This window comes from Eupeodes corollae, chromosome 3 (assembly GCF_945859685.1).
Source record: "Eupeodes corollae chromosome 3, idEupCoro1.1, whole genome shotgun sequence".
NCBI classification, from domain to species: Eukaryota; Metazoa; Arthropoda; class Insecta; order Diptera; family Syrphidae; genus Eupeodes; species Eupeodes corollae.
This window is the reverse complement of record NC_079149.1, coordinates 102495942-102512516: the sequence shown is the minus strand read 5'-3', so window position 1 is coordinate 102512516 and position 16575 is coordinate 102495942. Positions and strand designations below refer to the sequence as shown.

The 16575-nt window shown below is 30.5% G+C and overlaps 4 protein-coding genes across 4 annotated transcripts in view; 3 read left to right on the top strand and 1 right to left on the bottom strand.

The window, feature by feature from the left end:
- Positions 1–1427: 1427 nt before the first annotated feature.
- Positions 1428–2594, bottom strand: LOC129950048 (ubiquitin thioesterase otubain-like). Its single transcript, XM_056061826.1, has 3 exons — positions 2349–2594; positions 1969–2268; positions 1428–1891 (listed from the first exon to the last, which is right to left on the bottom strand). The coding sequence occupies exons 1-3, from the start codon at positions 2424–2426 to the stop codon at positions 1475–1477; spliced, it is 795 nt and encodes a 264-aa protein (XP_055917801.1). The 5' UTR covers positions 2427–2594; the 3' UTR covers positions 1428–1474.
- A 3598-nt stretch (positions 2595–6192) lies between these two features.
- Positions 6193–7403, top strand: LOC129952123 (60S ribosomal protein L9). The gene is made up of 3 exons (XM_056064567.1): positions 6193–6325; positions 6715–6962; positions 7030–7403. Exons 2-3 carry the CDS (start codon positions 6722–6724, stop codon positions 7359–7361), a joined length of 573 nt encoding a protein of 190 aa, XP_055920542.1. The 5' UTR covers positions 6193–6325; positions 6715–6721; the 3' UTR covers positions 7362–7403.
- A 4805-nt stretch (positions 7404–12208) lies between these two features.
- LOC129949197 (26S proteasome non-ATPase regulatory subunit 9) lies at positions 12209–15377 on the top strand. Its single transcript, XM_056060487.1, has 2 exons — positions 12209–12347; positions 14532–15377. Exon 2 carries the CDS (start codon positions 14540–14542, stop codon positions 15188–15190), a length of 651 nt encoding a protein of 216 aa, XP_055916462.1. The 5' UTR covers positions 12209–12347; positions 14532–14539; the 3' UTR covers positions 15191–15377.
- The window catches only part of LOC129949196 (protein aubergine), a 29498-nt gene continuing 25135 nt past the window's right edge, over positions 12213–16575 (top strand). The window contains exon 1 of the mRNA XM_056060486.1: positions 12213–12347. The gene's annotated coding sequence lies outside the window, so the exon portion shown is untranslated. The remainder of the gene's footprint in view (positions 12348–16575) is intronic.

Sequence of the window (16575 nt, the reverse complement as noted above, 5' to 3'; positions counted from 1 at the left end):
TAAAATAAGTTTAAAGTCTTACTTTCAAGTTTTTGAAAAGAATCCATATTCAATTTTTACCAACTTTTGTTAATTTTTGTTCGGTTTTTAATTTTTTATAAAAAAGACTATCAATTCGATTTTGTTAAAAATTTTACTGAATGTTGACAACAATATTTTTTGAAAGATAAAAGTAAATTAAAGGCAATATCTCAAAGTTTTGAAAAGATATTTGAGTCGAAAATCAATGTTTACCAACTTTTATTAATTTTTTTTTTGGTTTTTATTTTTTGTAAAAAAACTGTCAATTCGATTTTTCTCAAAATTTTATTGAATGTTGAAAACAATATTTCTTATAAGATAAAATAAGCTTGAAGCCTAAATTTTAAGTTTTTGAAAAGATATTTGAATCGATATTTAATTTTTACGAACTTTGAGTAATGTTTTTTTTAGATTTTTATTTTTTATAAAAAAAACTGTCAATTCGATTTTTCTCAAAATTTTATCACATTTTTAAAACATTATTCTCCGTTGCTCACAATTGTTTTGGAGATGAAATCATATGTTAGTCGTTAAATTTAGGAGGTGACAAATTTTTTTTTTTCAGTTCTTTTGATTTAGAAAAAAAAACCGTTAGATAGATTTTTTTCAAAAAATATATCTGTTTGGTATCACGTCGAGATATGTCAAAATTTTCAATTTGACAAATCGGACCCATTACAATAACTTCTTATGGGAAGTTAATTAACACGCAACTCAACGCGAACTACAATTTTTTCTGTTGAACCTATTCAGATGAGCAAAAAAGTGCTTTTTCTTATGAATACATTTAGTCTAACTATCGTGGGAGAATAACGGTAAGTTTTAGGACAATTTTTTTTTCCTCCAAAACAAGCACATATAAAAAAGATGTAACATTGCAATACATATAAAGAGAGGCCAACAGTGAGGTGAAAATATTTGTGAACCTATTCAGATGAGTGGCAGTGTATATAATGAAAAGTAAATTTGTTTGAATCAACAACATTATCTACCTTACAACATTATCTTACAAATGATATTGTTCAAATAGGAACTTTGTTTTAACAAATAATTCTTAAATCTGTTAAAAATTGATTTTAGACTCCAGTATCTTGAAAACAATAAAGGAAGTACTTTAAAGCTAACTCACACTATAGAAATATTATTGTTAATGTTTTTTTTTTTAACATTCAAAGAGTGTTTTTTCTTAGATAAAATAAATTCCTATCAAAATGTATCAATTTGACTTAAGACAGATTACTTACCCTATAATTCCTCTATATAATAAAAATAGCTCGTTACAAATCTCACTTGAAAAGTTTTATTGAGAACCAGTGGAAAGCTACTAATGTGGGTCGCATCCCAACCTCTTTAAAAAAAATAAATAAATAGTTTATAAAATCAACTGAACAGAAAGAAGAAAATAGTTCTGAAGTATTTTTTTTGATTTAATCGTTTTGTTTTTAATAATTATTCAATTGCTTGAGTATAAAATATCATAATGCCCCGGTCTATACAACAAGAACACTTTGGGATCAGTTCCTTCGGGAAAGTCGTGAGCCTTAACTTTCCCACCTTCGCCACGGTCCATATATTCGACCCGTACACCAACATTCAAGGCAGTGCATAATGCAATAATGTGTATATGGTCAGATTCTTTGTACATTGGCTCGACCTCCTGATGACGGAATTCTTCGATTGTGAAATTTCCCTCGATGAAATTCTGATAAAAGTCGGCGTCTTCTTGCAACTTGCCTGAGGTAATTAAACGCAAATATACAACGACATAGTCTGAGTATCCTTGCTCATTGAACACTGTGTGTAGTTCGTCTTTAATGTTGACATCTTTTGTAGTATCAATTGGATCTACACGTTTAATGACTTCCATAAACTATAAACAAAAATACAAAGTAAGCATTTGAATCATAGAGATGTTAAATGGGACAAATAACTTGCAAAAACACTTACAGTTTCGTGAAAATCTTCTAATGTGAAACTAGGGAATCCCAATTGCACCAATTTGTCTTTGGACTTTTGGGCGAGATCTTTAAATGCTAGATAATCTTCTTTGTTGGTAAGTAAGTACTCCAAATAGGCGTAGGCGAATGCACGAAAAAAGCAATTACCGTCGGGCCGGGTGCGACGCATAAATTTGTACTTCTCACTGAGATCTTCTATTTTGGATGTATAAACAGCGTCGCCGTTGTATTCCCGATTCAGGGTGGACAGAATCTGCAAATCACTCACCAGCGGAATGCTTTCTGAGATCTTTTTTTTTTTTAAATAATTTATAAGATTAAAATTAAACAACTTGAAATAATAGACTTTTGTGTGAAACGAAGATTAACCTCTTTTTCAATTTGCCGCTGCTGCTGCATAATGAGTTCATCTCTGTTAACAGTTTCGGGTGCTTCAGTCGAATCCATTTTGATTTTTAATTGACAAGATTTTAAAAGAGTGTTGCGAGTATTTTTCAAAATATTTTAAAACTAATTTCCTCTATTTCTATTTCCAATAAAAACAAAGTAAAGTTTGTTAAAATTTGCTTGTGAAGAATTGAGCTAACAAAAAAGTGAAGTTTGTTGTTTTTTTTGCAAAGTACTATTGCTCTCAAACTGTTGTTTTCGGGAAAGGGAAATTGTGAAGGACATATTTTTGATTATATTGAGATGCGTTGGTAGAGTGAGGAAAGCTAGTGCAAAGTACACACTGTTCAGCAAAAAAGCTTGTCGAAGATGTTCAAAGAAGCACAAGGTGTTGTATATAAAATCTGTAGTAACTCTGACAGGTGTTCTGGTGGCGCTAGTGATTTATGGTGAAATTACAACTTCACGAAAATTAATTTTGTGATAGCTGCCCCGATGTCACCTCTATAGTTCCTCTGAATAAAATCAGGAGAATGCTAGAGATTTTATATACAGAAAACGAATTAGTTCACCCTGTAAATTTCTTTTATATTTTGTATGAAGTAGCCTGGTAGTGGCAGGCATTAGCAGCCACTAGACACCTTAGCTCAAATTACTGCAAGTGAGCACGTTTAGTCCACTTAGGTGGATTATTATTTAGTCGCAGCTTTGTACATATATAATTTTAAGTTTTATCATGGAGTTTTATATACAAAGTTTCCTGTAGAGTGACACGATGAAAAACAATTTTTGTTATCCACCCTTCGTTATCTTCTATGGGATCCAGATAAAAGCCTTCCGTCCTATTGCACTCCATACACAATTCAATTTTATTTTCAATTTAGTTGTCAACTAAATTGATGCTTCGCCACACACTACATAAACGTTGTTGAAAGACTTCTGCTTCAACTGTCAAAACATCATTTTTTTCTCGTTAAAATACAAATACAAAACCACACCGAAACCAGAGAGACGAGACATCAGACATGACCACAGAGATAATTCTATTGAGATTATTCACGTCTCTGTTTTTTTATCTCATTTAATTTCTTGCTAAGAAAGAGATGGAATGCGTTTGGTTTGACAGTAAATCAAATGACTTGCCTACACACACCTCAACTAAGTTGGAAACATTCACATCAACTTGAACAAATTCAAAATCTTTTGATTTTCTTCCAACTCTATCGTCAACCTTCAAAAAAATCAAATTCAAGCCCACACACGAGTTGATTTGATGAAATTGATATTAAATTGAAAGACAAGTTGAACTGTGTATGGAGTGCTTATGACCATCAATTTTATTCGATGGTGAAAATAAGAAGGGAAGTATTTAACGTCCCATTCAATTTCAACTTTTATCTGAACCAATTTTTTCTACTTTTATCCTCAGTACGCTCAATATAAGTTATAGACTAAGATTAAATTGCAATTAGAGTTTTCTCTATACTTTTTATGCAAGATCGAATTATATTTAAAATGATCTTTAAAATTTCATGTGTATTAATTTTAATTCTTTAACTTTATTCAAAAAGTGAAAAATTGAAAAAATCACAAATATGGTAGCGCGCCTATCTCTGAAAATGAGTACCAATATTGTGTTTAGTGCTTTCAAATTATATGTCATTACCTTGCAAAAAAGGAGTGATCAACAAAAATGTTAGATCTGGGCGACATCTGTCACTCAATTGTTTCAACTTTTTTAACATGAATTTGTGTTTTAAAAGAGTGAAAAAGTAAAACCTAAGATCGTTTTAACTATTCACTTTTGTTGTATAGAGATAGAAATTTCCAGCGTGCTGGTAAAAGACAAAAGATTTGTTCAAGCTTACACTTTTTGAAGTTGAATGTAGTTAAGTCTTTAAGTAGTATTCACATGAGCGCGACCAACGAACGACGAATGAAATAAAAAATGCGAGTTTATATACGTTTGAAGACATATTTCCACACAAATTCTTAACAAAACTATAGCAATATAGTTTCCATTTGATTTATGATACATATTTTTACTTTTCATTATAATATATTAATAGATTTAAGAAAACAAATTTATTCGTCGCGAAAAAAATTATAGTTGATACGAGCTGTCAAACTTTATTCGCGTTCCACATTATCCACACCAGCAACGAATAAAATAATCGCGCGTACTTAACCTAAAAAATCATTCTTGTTTTGGTTTCGGTGGTGAATGATGTTCGTCTGTGGCTTCATTCGCGCGAATTAAAAACTCTCATGTGAAAGAAACGTCAAAATCGACGAATATTCGTTCATTCGTTGGTCGTGCTCATGTGAATAGTACTTTATTGTAACTCTATAGTACTGTAGGTTTAATATACAAAAAGTGACAGATATATCTGAAGATACAACTTTTTTTCAAAAAATATGTTAATATGGCATTATGCCTTTAATAGATGTCAATATGAACTTTCCGCACGTGGTTTTAATTTTCTTTTTGATAACATCAGTTTTTGTTAAATAACAAAACAATTACATTCATTTTACGATAGAAATTTGCATTTTATTTGTCGAAGAGCTGGTAGTAGCCAAATAGCCAAATATACTCGTACCATTGAAGACAAATTGTCTATGCACACAGTTGGAAGATATTCCAAGATTTTACAATTTCATTGTCAGACGATGAATGAATAGATTTTGCAATGACATTTATGGAAAAATTGTCACAGAAAACTGTAAGTTCGCACAACCTGGAGAACATTTGTTAGGATATTGTTTTTCTAAACTCTGACAGGTCTAATAATATTGTAAGCCAAAAAAAAGTTGCTAGATGCACCTTAAAAATCCGCTAGATATACTTAAATTTTGGAAAAAGTCCCTAGAAAAAATTTTCAGTACAAATATCACAAAAACATATTCAATTCATCATGCTAAAAATGCGTTCTATTTCGACATTTGAATGTGGAAGTGACATTACTGTTTTAGCAAGTTGTAATAATTCTTTATAACTATTGACCCCAGCTGCGTTTTTATAGCGTGAAACTTCTCCCCATAACTTAACGTTATTTTGAAGTTCTTGTCATTTTACGAAATTAATATTTGTCCATTAATTTAAATGTATTTCTATTTTGTCGTCCTGAAACCCTTATTTTTTGGCAAGATTAATGATAGAACGATCTTTTGCAAAAGAAGCTAGAATTTTTGAAAATTCCACTACGTATAGCGACAAAGTCGCTAAAACGGCAAAACTGTTGATTGAAAACAACTTTAGCTGCTATTCATTATTGTTGTAACTCAGACTAGCTCAAAGCATGGGACTACAGTTAAACTTTGTTTTGGTTGTTTTAAAAATATGTAACCATATTCTTTTATACATCCAACCCAAATTTGTCAATCGTGCTTGCTACAACAGAGGACTTTTGTTTCAAACAAGATTTATGGGATTCTATACAATATATTTGACTATGCCTTTTGTAGAGATTTTAAATTTTATCTCATAGATTTATTGGAAAGTTTAAATAATTTAAAACATAGCAGAAGGAACAGGATTATTTTATGCAAAATTTTAAGAATTATTGTGGAAAATGTTATCATAAAATAAAAAAATATTTTTGAACTAACACATATTTTTTCAGTCAGTTTTATTATTGAGAGCTGGTTAATTGCTTGTTATTCAAACAAAGGAAATATAACATTTATTACAGTATTATAAAATAAAATTTTAGTTTGTATCAAGCTTATAGTTTGATACAACAAAAATGTCAATTTTCCCACATTCATAACTGTGTTAACAGCTTAAGATTCAAACGATGTGAATCCGCCCTAAATAAAATAATCCCATCAATTGATTTTCGAAACACTTACACGACGGCCATCTTTTTAATTTTTTTATAAGGCAACGCTGTTTATGACAGACGTCAAAAATTTCCTTTTCTAAAAAATCCTCTTTTCCGGTCGGTCCGAAGCGTGTAAGTTCATCGAATTTTTTGTATGAAATTTTAATTTTTAAACATCCTAATATTGGTAAAATATCCAAAATATAAAATGTTATTCTTCGGTATATTAATGTTCAATAAAGTGAAAACTGTATGAATTTCTGAAGATTGAATTTAGGATGTGTCGTTAAATGGTGGCTAAATGTTTGACAGTTTCACTAGTTATTCGTGTTTACTAAGCGTTAAAGAATTACTAAAAAAATAAATGAAACCCCCATAAAATAATGAATTTAACGGTTCGAATAACTATTTTGGATATATTTATCTATATAGCAGGATTAAAATTTATAACTAACAAAACAAAACATTCTTCCCCTCCTATCAGTATAATTAATATCAGAGTTTTCTCTCTACTTTTGCAGTGTCAAAATGAGGACAATCAACTCAAACCAATGCGTGAAAATCCCCTCATACATTAAAGCCTCTGTGAAGGCTCGTGTGGTCACCATCACAGGACCCCGTGGTGTTTTGAAGCGCAGCTTCAAGCACTTGGCTCTTGACATGTACATGATCAACAAACGTACCCTCAAGGTCGAAAAATGGTTTGGAGCCAAGAAGGAACTGGCCGCCGTCCGCACTGTATGCAGTCACATTGAAAACATGATTAAGGGTAAGTTTAATTAATAATCAAAGGAAAAAGAAAAGCCATTCTAATCTCGTTGTCTGCTCTTTTCCAGGTGTCACTAAGGGATTCCAATACAAAATGCGTGCCGTATATGCCCATTTCCCCATTAACTGCGTTACATCTGAAAACAACACAGTTATTGAGATTCGTAACTTCTTGGGTGAGAAGTACATTCGTCGCGTTGCGATGGCACCCGGTGTGACTGTCGTTAACTCGACCGCGCAAAAAGACGAGCTCATTGTTGAAGGTAACGACATCGAAGCTGTTTCTGGTTCAGCAGCTTTGATCCAACAATCTACAACTGTGAAAAACAAGGATATCCGTAAGTTCTTGGATGGTCTGTACGTGTCTGAGAAGACAACAGTTGTTAAGGAAGCTAACTAAGTTAAAATAAAAACAAATTGATTTTTTATCTAAACAAAAGGATATTCACGTATTTTTTTTCTATCAAATGAAAAGAAGTCACAAACAACAATTCTTTAAATGACTTCGATTAACAAGTAATCAAATGGATACGATGGACTTTTTGTTGATAAACAAAAAAGTAGTGTTTTTGGTGTGCATAACCAAGAACAACAGTTAGTGTTTTACTTTCAAAGCGCATTATTATTTCTTTAAATTCTTGTTTTGAATTATTTTTTATTGAATTCTTGGAAGTATATTTTAGGACTTGGTTCGTTATTTATAATTGATCAAATCGGGGCAATTTGAAAAGAAGATACCGAATTTAATCTGTCTTTCGAATTAGCCCACCCTAGGAACGGTAACAGTTCACAAGCTTCAAAGTGGTTTTCTTTCTCAAAAGGCCATTTAATAAATAAATAAACTAAGTTTGAAGTAAGTACACTAAAGGCCTAGTATGTGTGCATTCTTCTATAACTGGATAAGGCTTTTAATTTCAAAGTGCTGACTATTAAGTTTATCTTTTTAAGAAACTTGGTCAGTTAATTTAACGCCCTAGAATGAAAGTCTTTGTTTCTTTTACATTGAAGTGTAACAAGTCTTTCCTCGTCTGGTGCATGAGTACTTCACATTTACCTAACATGTCATCATGTTTTTCCTAATGAATGTTACGAAACCTAAACTAATTAATTGTAGGTTCTTATTCATTGTACAATGGCTGGTTTAAAGGCCTGTTACTATTCCTAGATCATTTCTGCTTAAACTTATGCAGCATGTGAAATTTTGTCGGTTATAATTCAAAGTTTTAGATTTGAATTATTTTTTCCTCATCTCTTGATTTTGTTCTAAATCACGTTTTTCTTTATTTAACAGTAGAGTTTGAGTCCTATCAGTGGGACGAACTTTTGACAAGGAGTCAGTCTCTTTACTCCCCTTAACGCCAAATTAGTCAGATACCCAATGAGTTTCAATATTTTCCATTAGTTAATATCAAACAAAATGTGGCTCAGTAAAACTCAAGTTTTGTGTTTCAAAGACAAGGTTCTACAAGGGCCCTACTATCTAACTCGATTCTACAATGAAATTGCTCGTATTCAAAAAATTGGTACTGTGTATCTATTTGACTACTTTCGAACCAACGAGAATCGAATAGTTCTAGTAGTTCCAACTATATTCTATGAACTTTCGAATAAGCGAGGAACTACGTAACTCAAAAGTAGAAATCAAAACAAGACAAAATCGAAAATAATCACTACATCAAATGTGTTTGCGAGCGAAGTTTTTTTTTTTGTCAAAGTGTAAGTAAGATGTTGATTGAGTTCCATCTACCACCTGTTGTCAAAAAACTTCAATGCTGATAATAACTTAATGGTAATCGGATCAGCATTTTGTCTTCTGCTAATAGTCATGTCGGATGATATGGTGTTAAGTAAGAACATAAATCCGTCCTTAGAAAGACGATATTTGTTTATAAAACTACATAAATCAAAAGTACATACTTTTCATTAAGAAATATTTTTATATATGCACAAACTTTTTCTTACTCAGGTCCATTATGTTGGAATTATCTCTTGGATTGAATCAAAGTAGAATCGAGATGGATAGTAGAGGGCCAGGTGTAATAATTCAAGTCACTGATGCTCAAATACATCAAAAGTCCTATTTAAGAAAATCCAATTGGTTTCAAAATGATCAAAAATAATTCAATTCATGGATTAAATTTTTCTTTAAGAACCACTACCACCTTAACTAAAATACTGACCTTTTTTACAAATTTAATCCTAATCCCAAATTGAAGCAAAGATTTACAACCAAATCAGTTCGCTATGGTAGACTCGTGCAACTAACATTTCGAACGGGTTTGGCGATATTTCGGTTTTTGTAAAGGGCTTACCCTTTTAGTAGTTTACTGTTGATAAAATATTCATCTGAACGTGATTTGGCGTGACGTCTATTTTTTTTGTCTCTTTCGTTTCATACTACCAACTTGAATCTAGAAAAACTGCTAAATATCATATTAATTTAGTCTTTAAACAATAAAACGGAAAAATTCATATTTGTTTTCATCTATTAACGTCTTAAGTTTTTTGAGCCTGTATGACCAGTTTCTGACTTTAGTCCTTTTTTCCTAACGTCAAAGAATTTTTCTCTAAATTTTCGAACAGATGAGAATTCGAAACACGAATCCTTTTCTACAGATCCTTTTAAGCTGGAGTTCGGCATGGAAAAGTCCGCTTTAATCATACTTTCCAATCTACAGACTTATTTAAATGTAGCCAACATATTTAGAATAAATCATATAATGTGATATTTGTTAACTTATAATAAGTGTGTTTTTCTTCGCCTATTAGTTTTTGGGAGGGAATAATATAGAGCCCAATCTTACTGTTAAAATTTGTAATATTGGCATTGCCCGAGAGTTTATCAAGAAACTATAAATATCAATAAACTAAACATTTAAAAATATACCCCTTGGGATACTTTTGAAAGTACATATTTCTTATTTTTATGTTTAAGTTCAGAAAAAATCGTAAATTAATTATTTTATTCCTTTTAAGGCCTTTGTCAATCAGCCCTATCATGAATTCCATCGTAATCGGATATTTTTACGAATCCCGAAAAGCTGTATCATGAAATCCGTTCGTAATGCAAAATTGTATGAGATTTTCCACTACGAACGGATTTCATGATACAATTTTTCGGGATTCGTAAAATTTTCTGATTACGATGGAATTCATGATAGGGCTGAATATCTTAACTGCAAGTCGGATAGGTTTTCCTCTCAGATATAAATTCCTGAAATGCTGTTTCGTCATGAGATTTTAGGGCAATGTCGTTAAGTATGACTATAATAACTTTGCTCAAATATTATTACTAACAAACATTTTAGCAATCATTTTATTTTCTTCCAAAAAAATCACTAACAACAATTTAAAATTTTAAAATCAAAGGTCAAGTCGCGTCGTCGCCAAAAACACATTTTTTTAAATGACAATTTTAAAAAGAGCAGAATGGTCGAAATCTTATTGTCATGCTCCCCGAGATAACATAAATCCAACCATTATAACAAAAGCAAACAAATTTATTTCATCGTTCGCAAGAGATGTAAGATATTTTAAATTTATTGTTTTTTTCTTTTAATTTATGATAAATATATGTAGCCTTGTCCTCCTCAAATGAATTTACTTATTGGTTGGGAATATGGACGAAATTGGTTAAAAGAACGTGATACATTTGCAAAAAAAAGAGCCCTCATGAACAGACCAAAAATAATTCATAATGATTATAAAAAATGGATCGATAAAAGAAAGGTCCATAAACCTGTTGTAGATGGGATAAAATCAAAGTCTTCTTAAATTTTAAAAAATTATTTTTATTAGTTTTTTTTGGTATGAAATAATAAAGACAATTATGACCGCTAAATTTATAAAAGTGCTTATTGAAAGTACAATCATTCCTGATAATTATTTGTCAAGGGAATGCATTATCGTGTAAACGTGTAAGCTATATGTACCCATACTAAAACTTAAAGTTAACAGTGAAATTTGCATAAATTGTGAGTCTGACACACATTTAAATTTAACAAAGAGATTTTCAAACACCATTCAAGCTAAAAAAACATACATGAGAACCAAATGTTTCTAACAATTCTGCGTAGAAAAAGATTGTTGGTTTTAAATTTCAAAGCAGATATGAAGACTGATATGTTCATCATACATATTACAAGAAAAGTAAATTGAAATACACTACAGAACCGAAATATGTGGCTTTCACAAGATGAATATGCTCGCCTTCAAATATGCATTTACCAAGTTTATACCTATAAAGGTTTTAATTAAAAGGTTTCATTTTGAATAGCCCTCTATTTACACATTTTTTTGAAATTTGGAAGTAAAAACTAAGCCATAAAATTAAACGATGCATGCTTTAAAAACGCAAAGTTTCCATCGAGATCTTGTGATGTAACACTTTTTTCTTTGGAGCCACGTGAAATATAAGATCTTTGTGAAAGTGGTTCTCAGTCGATTTAAGATATTAACATAGAATTGGTAAAATTATCGAGGACATAAAGTCGCAAATATACGAATTTCCTTCTGACTTTTGTTTTACAGTTAGGTAGAGCACTCAATAGAACATGTTTTAAATATTAAGGCGAGGAAACAAAGTACTTTCTTTTTCGGACTTAACCCCACTTTTTGTGTTTAATTTTTTGAGACTAAAACAAGTGGCTTTGAATTGATAGCACGGCGTAATAACAGCTAGGTATGTAAGTGGTATGCAACCCCTGCTTGGGATGACTATAGGATTTGGGGTGGATGCGAGTTTGGGTACCTACATATATCATATGCAATGTACTTTTTGCATTTGAGCACTAAAATCAAAGAAATCCCCAACAAAAAAAGCATGTATGGCAATACTGAACAAAAAACAGGGAACAAATGTCAAAATCAACCATTTTTGCGTGTTTTGTATGTAACAAAAATGAACTTTGAAAATTAATTTAAAATAGAAATAAATGTTTCCTTGCTCTAAAATTGCTATAGTTATTAATTATTTGCACATATCTATCAAATAAAAAAAAAACGCGTGTCGAAATTCGTGCTGCACTAAAGGAAAGTTGAGCCTAAACATATATTAAGTATATTGGAAAACCTCGTATAGTTTTTTGCTTCATATTAATTAAATAGATGATACAAAATTGCAATTCGTTGCATTTTCTGTCCTTATAATTTCATCCTGGTAATACCTTATGCTTCAAAACATTTCTTTTTGTATTTGTAGTGCAGAAAGAGACAGATAGAAGAAACAAGTGCTATGCTTGTTTTTCTTTGAGATGTGTCGTGCGTGAAGAGTAGAGTAAAGTTTCAGTTTAGTATTTGTTTTTCTTTTCGTGTCGCCACTTGCATACTTTGTCTTAAAATTTATAAAAAACAATAAAAGAAAATAAATAAAAAGTGAAATTCAATTGTAAGTAAAATAAATTTCGAAAAGATAAGCATTTTAAGTAATTTCAAAATTCGTTTTACATTGTGTTGGTCTTAATTCAATGAGGAATGCTATGGAATTTTGTTCTTATCATTGAATTGGTTGTATTTGACATTTGGCATTCCATTAATAGGATTCTAAAAAGGAAATAGTCAAATGGAGTGTAGTGAATGAAACAAAACCATATGGAGTGTTTTTTGAGTGAATTTTTAAATGTTTTCTTCTCTTACTGTACATAAAATGTCTGCTTTATTATTGAACAGAATTGAATATGAAAGCAGGGATGACAATCAGTGAAAAACCAAGAATTGTTGTAGTTTTCTCTTCTAATGACGACTATGAACATTTAATTATAGTATATCAATTAAGAAACATTTTAAATTCAGTTTTTATATTTATAAAGAAAAAATTAACTAAGATTTAATAAATCAATAAAATAAATTCTGTTGCTACTAGAAACTTGCCGTGAAAAATCAAAGTATTTTGACAGACCATTATTTAAAAACAGAAACTAAATGCACTTACTGTTTCTTGCAGGTTTTTTATGGGTAAAATTAGTCAATTTATTATTTTGTTCTAGATCTGTTGAAACAGAAATTTTGCCGGTGTTTGCATTTCATAGGGTAAAATAAATTGATTTATTTTGTATTGAAGATCAAAACCATGGAAGAAGTAATAATGGAAGTAATAGAATAACGTTATCACCGTGTTCCTAAACTCTGTTGTTGAAGTGTCAAATAGTAACGAATTATAATGATCCACATTGGTCTGTTCTTTTTTTAACTATTGTTATGTCAAAAATAATGTTGCAAGTGTCATTAATGTTGTCACTACGTTGTCTAAATACAACGAGCTTGGTGAATGAAAAATTGACATTAATGACAAATGTTAGAATAATAATAAACCACTCACATAGATTTATAATTTAAATACTGAATTTTAAATTTGAATTTCTTGTGTCTTTAATTGAAACTGCTCTTAACTTGCTTGAAAAATTTGAATGCTCAACTTTCCGTTTTCTACGCAAAAATTCTTTATTTAGAAATATTTCACAGTTTTTATTTTTAGACTTATAGGAACTTTATGGCAAGTATTGCACTCGTAGAAAAATTGGAACTCAAGACTTAAATCAAACATGACATTACGATGGTAGAGAAGTCGAAAAAATGGGTCCCCCAGTTCGGTCCGTCTGTCTGTCTGTCCTCATCCCTACAGCATAAATCATTGGATCGATTGAGTTCAAACTTAAAAGTTAAAGTTTTCAGCAGATTCGAGTTAGGTGTTTTTTTAAGAGCAAAAATAACAGTGGTGCTCATGTATTTTTTTTGTCATAGATCGAAAATTCAGACTTAGATTTTTTCTAAAATTTTGTTTCTTAACTCACCGGCTTTCAATTAAAAAACATTTTTGTATTGCTCCAGAGAACGGTACCCCCATAGTACTATTAATTTGTTTTTAAGTTTTTTAAAGGACTAATGAATCGATTTCAATTATTTTTTCCTGCAAAAGCTCTTAACTGTCTTAATAATATTTGATGATCAAAAATTTCACTGTTGTTTTTTGGATTTAAAATTCGAAATCTCGAAAATGGGTTATCATTTTAAACAAAATTAAACGTAAAATATATATTTATTAATAAGCTCTAAATAATTGGAAACTAAAAATGTTTTGAGAAATGAAATGGCATTTAAATTTTTGAAGACACTTATTTTTAAGGTACATTTTTTTATTTGTTAACAGTGTCTTTGTTACAAATCGTAACTATTTGAAACTTTAAAAATGACTTAAGGAACGATGTAATGACGTCATATTGTTACAAATATTATAAATCACGACGTCAGAAAAGTTAAGTTTTTAATCACACAAAATTAGAGTAATCATTTTCAGAGAATTTAAATAGAATAGGCTTTTTGAAACCAATTTATGTAGGTACTTGATTTTAAAACTTCTAGACAATTATTTTAAATTTAGTTGAAAGTTGAAGCTGTAACGTTTAATTTGCATAACTTTCATAATATCTACATAACATAGAACATTTCTCAACACTAAAATAAAATATAAAATGTATTTCTATTTTCTTTAAAATTTTCGTGCAAACTTGTCATACAAAAGTGTTTACCAATCACTTATGGTATTTCTTCTTTTTGTTTCTTTTGTTACATAAAGTTCCAAAAATGGTCGTCCCTAAGACTACAGCAAAAGATGAAGTAATTCGTCTAATGGCTGACAAAGATAAAGTAGAAAAGTCAATATCTGACTATGGAGCTATCTTATCTTCAAATGATAATGTTGGCATGAAGGGTCCTCTCATAGATGCTGAAGGATACCCTCGTAACGATATTGATGTCTATCAGGTGCGACAGGCGAGACAACAAATTATGTGTCTACAAAACGATCACAAAAAATTAATGAGTGAAATTGAAAAACTTCTTCATCAAGTCCATAAGGAGGCTGCTGATGAAGAAAATAGTGCAGGAATTTCCAGCAAGGCTGCTGCAATCAGTTTAGAATCTCCATCCATGGAAGTTGCAGAACCATTGAATGTAATTGTAAATGTTAACTTAGTCAGCCCAGGTTCTCCTGCCGAAGATGCAGGCCTTCGGATTGGAGATGCTATTGTACAATTCGGTTCTATAAATTCAAAGAATTTCGAAAATAATCTTTTTCAAATTGGGGCTTTGGTGAATAATATGGAAAATCAACGTATTGCCCTTAAAGCTAAGCGGAATGAACAAATTTTGGATTTGATTCTTATTCCAAAGAAATGGAGTGGTCGTGGGTTGCTTGGATGTAATATTGTCCTTCCGGAAACAATTGAACGTTAGAATTTAATAGAGGATACAGCAACATAAATTATTCAACTATCATGGTTAAGGTTATTCTTCTTTTTGAAGTTTTTTTTTTCAAATTAATATAATGTTTAATAATTGGGAATCCATGCGTTTCTTCACAATAAATTTGTATTTCGAATATCTGTTCTGCAATTAATAATAAAAGCATTAATGAACAAAACTGTGATGTTGTATTTATTTATTAATTTAATATTGGACAAATAGAAGCAAGCCCCCAAAACTTTTACATGACGCTCCTTCCATACTCTGCTTTTTTTGATTTGATCAAAACTTTTTTATGGTCTTAAAAATGTTTTGTTTAAGTTCTTTCATTTTATTTTTAAACCTTTTGAGTTTAAATAGGATTTCCAGGTAATGTTGCTTTTGAAAACATAATTTTTTAAATTGATGGAATAAGAGAATAGACCACTTTGAAAATAACCATAAAATCAGTATAAAATTTGCGTTTTACCTGATTGAAAAAATTATCAAAAATATTTAAAACTTTTATAATATTTGCGTACAAAATTGTAGCTACTGCTCGCTTGCTTAACGTTTTAAAAAAAAACTGAAAAAGAATAGACAAATGTGACGAAAATAAATAGCTGCCTCTGTTTAATGCTTATCAACATTGCTGCATAATGGAATTTCTTAGGACTTTAAAGTTTTGAAACATAAAGGGCGACCTTTATGAAACAGCAGGAATCTGAAATGTTTTAATGATGAGTGTTTATAGCAATCAGTTATCTAAACCTCATTGAATTATAGAAGGGTTCGTGCCTTCTTTTTCCTGTTGTGGTGCTTTTACGAATCAATCCTTTTTTCTCCCTACTTTTTGCGAATTGCTCAAAAAAACCTATTTATTCAAAAAATTGAACTTTGATGTCTTCTACTGGCGAACCAGTGCGAGTTACACAAAAAAAACACCAAAGCAATTTTAAAGAGCGTGAAACTCCCTATAAGGTCCATTAAACCGGTTGACAATATTGTAAAAGGTGAGTGAGCATTAGAACTTTGAAAAAAAGCATTTTTTTACATTTATTTCAAATGGGATAACTCCAATTTTAAATTGTAAGTACTTGAAATTGATATAAAGAGCATTACTTTGGTGAGAATTTTTTTTTCTATAAGTAAATTAATATTTTGCTTGTGCACCGAGAAAACAATTTTTTTTTGCGGAAATGAAGCACCCAAATATATATATTATAGATTATACCTGAACGCGACTTAAATGATCTCGGAGCTCTCTTCTTTTTCTAACTATTGTTAACAATCGTTAATTATTGCCATTAATAGACATTAAAAATTGTTACGTTTTATAACAATATAACGTCATCGCATCGTTTCTAAATTTATTGTTCAAGTGCAAATTAGTTGCG

Coding starts and splice junctions, on each gene's coding strand:
- LOC129950048 (XM_056061826.1), bottom strand. CDS start 2,426: ATGGATTCGACTGAAGCACCCGAAACTGTTAACAGAGATGAACTCATT. Junction 2,269..2,348: donor AGCGGCAAATTGAAAAAGAG/GTTAATCTTCGT, acceptor AAAAAAAAAAAG/ATCTCAGAAAGCATTCCGCT. Junction 1,892..1,968: donor TAGAAGATTTTCACGAAACT/GTAAGTGTTTTT, acceptor TTTTGTTTATAG/TTTATGGAAGTCATTAAACG.
- LOC129952123 (XM_056064567.1), top strand. CDS start 6,722: ATGAGGACAATCAACTCAAACCAATGCGTGAAAATCCCCTCATACATT. Junction 6,963..7,029: donor CATTGAAAACATGATTAAGG/GTAAGTTTAATT, acceptor GCTCTTTTCCAG/GTGTCACTAAGGGATTCCAA.
- LOC129949197 (XM_056060487.1), top strand. CDS start 14,540: ATGGTCGTCCCTAAGACTACAGCAAAAGATGAAGTAATTCGTCTAATG.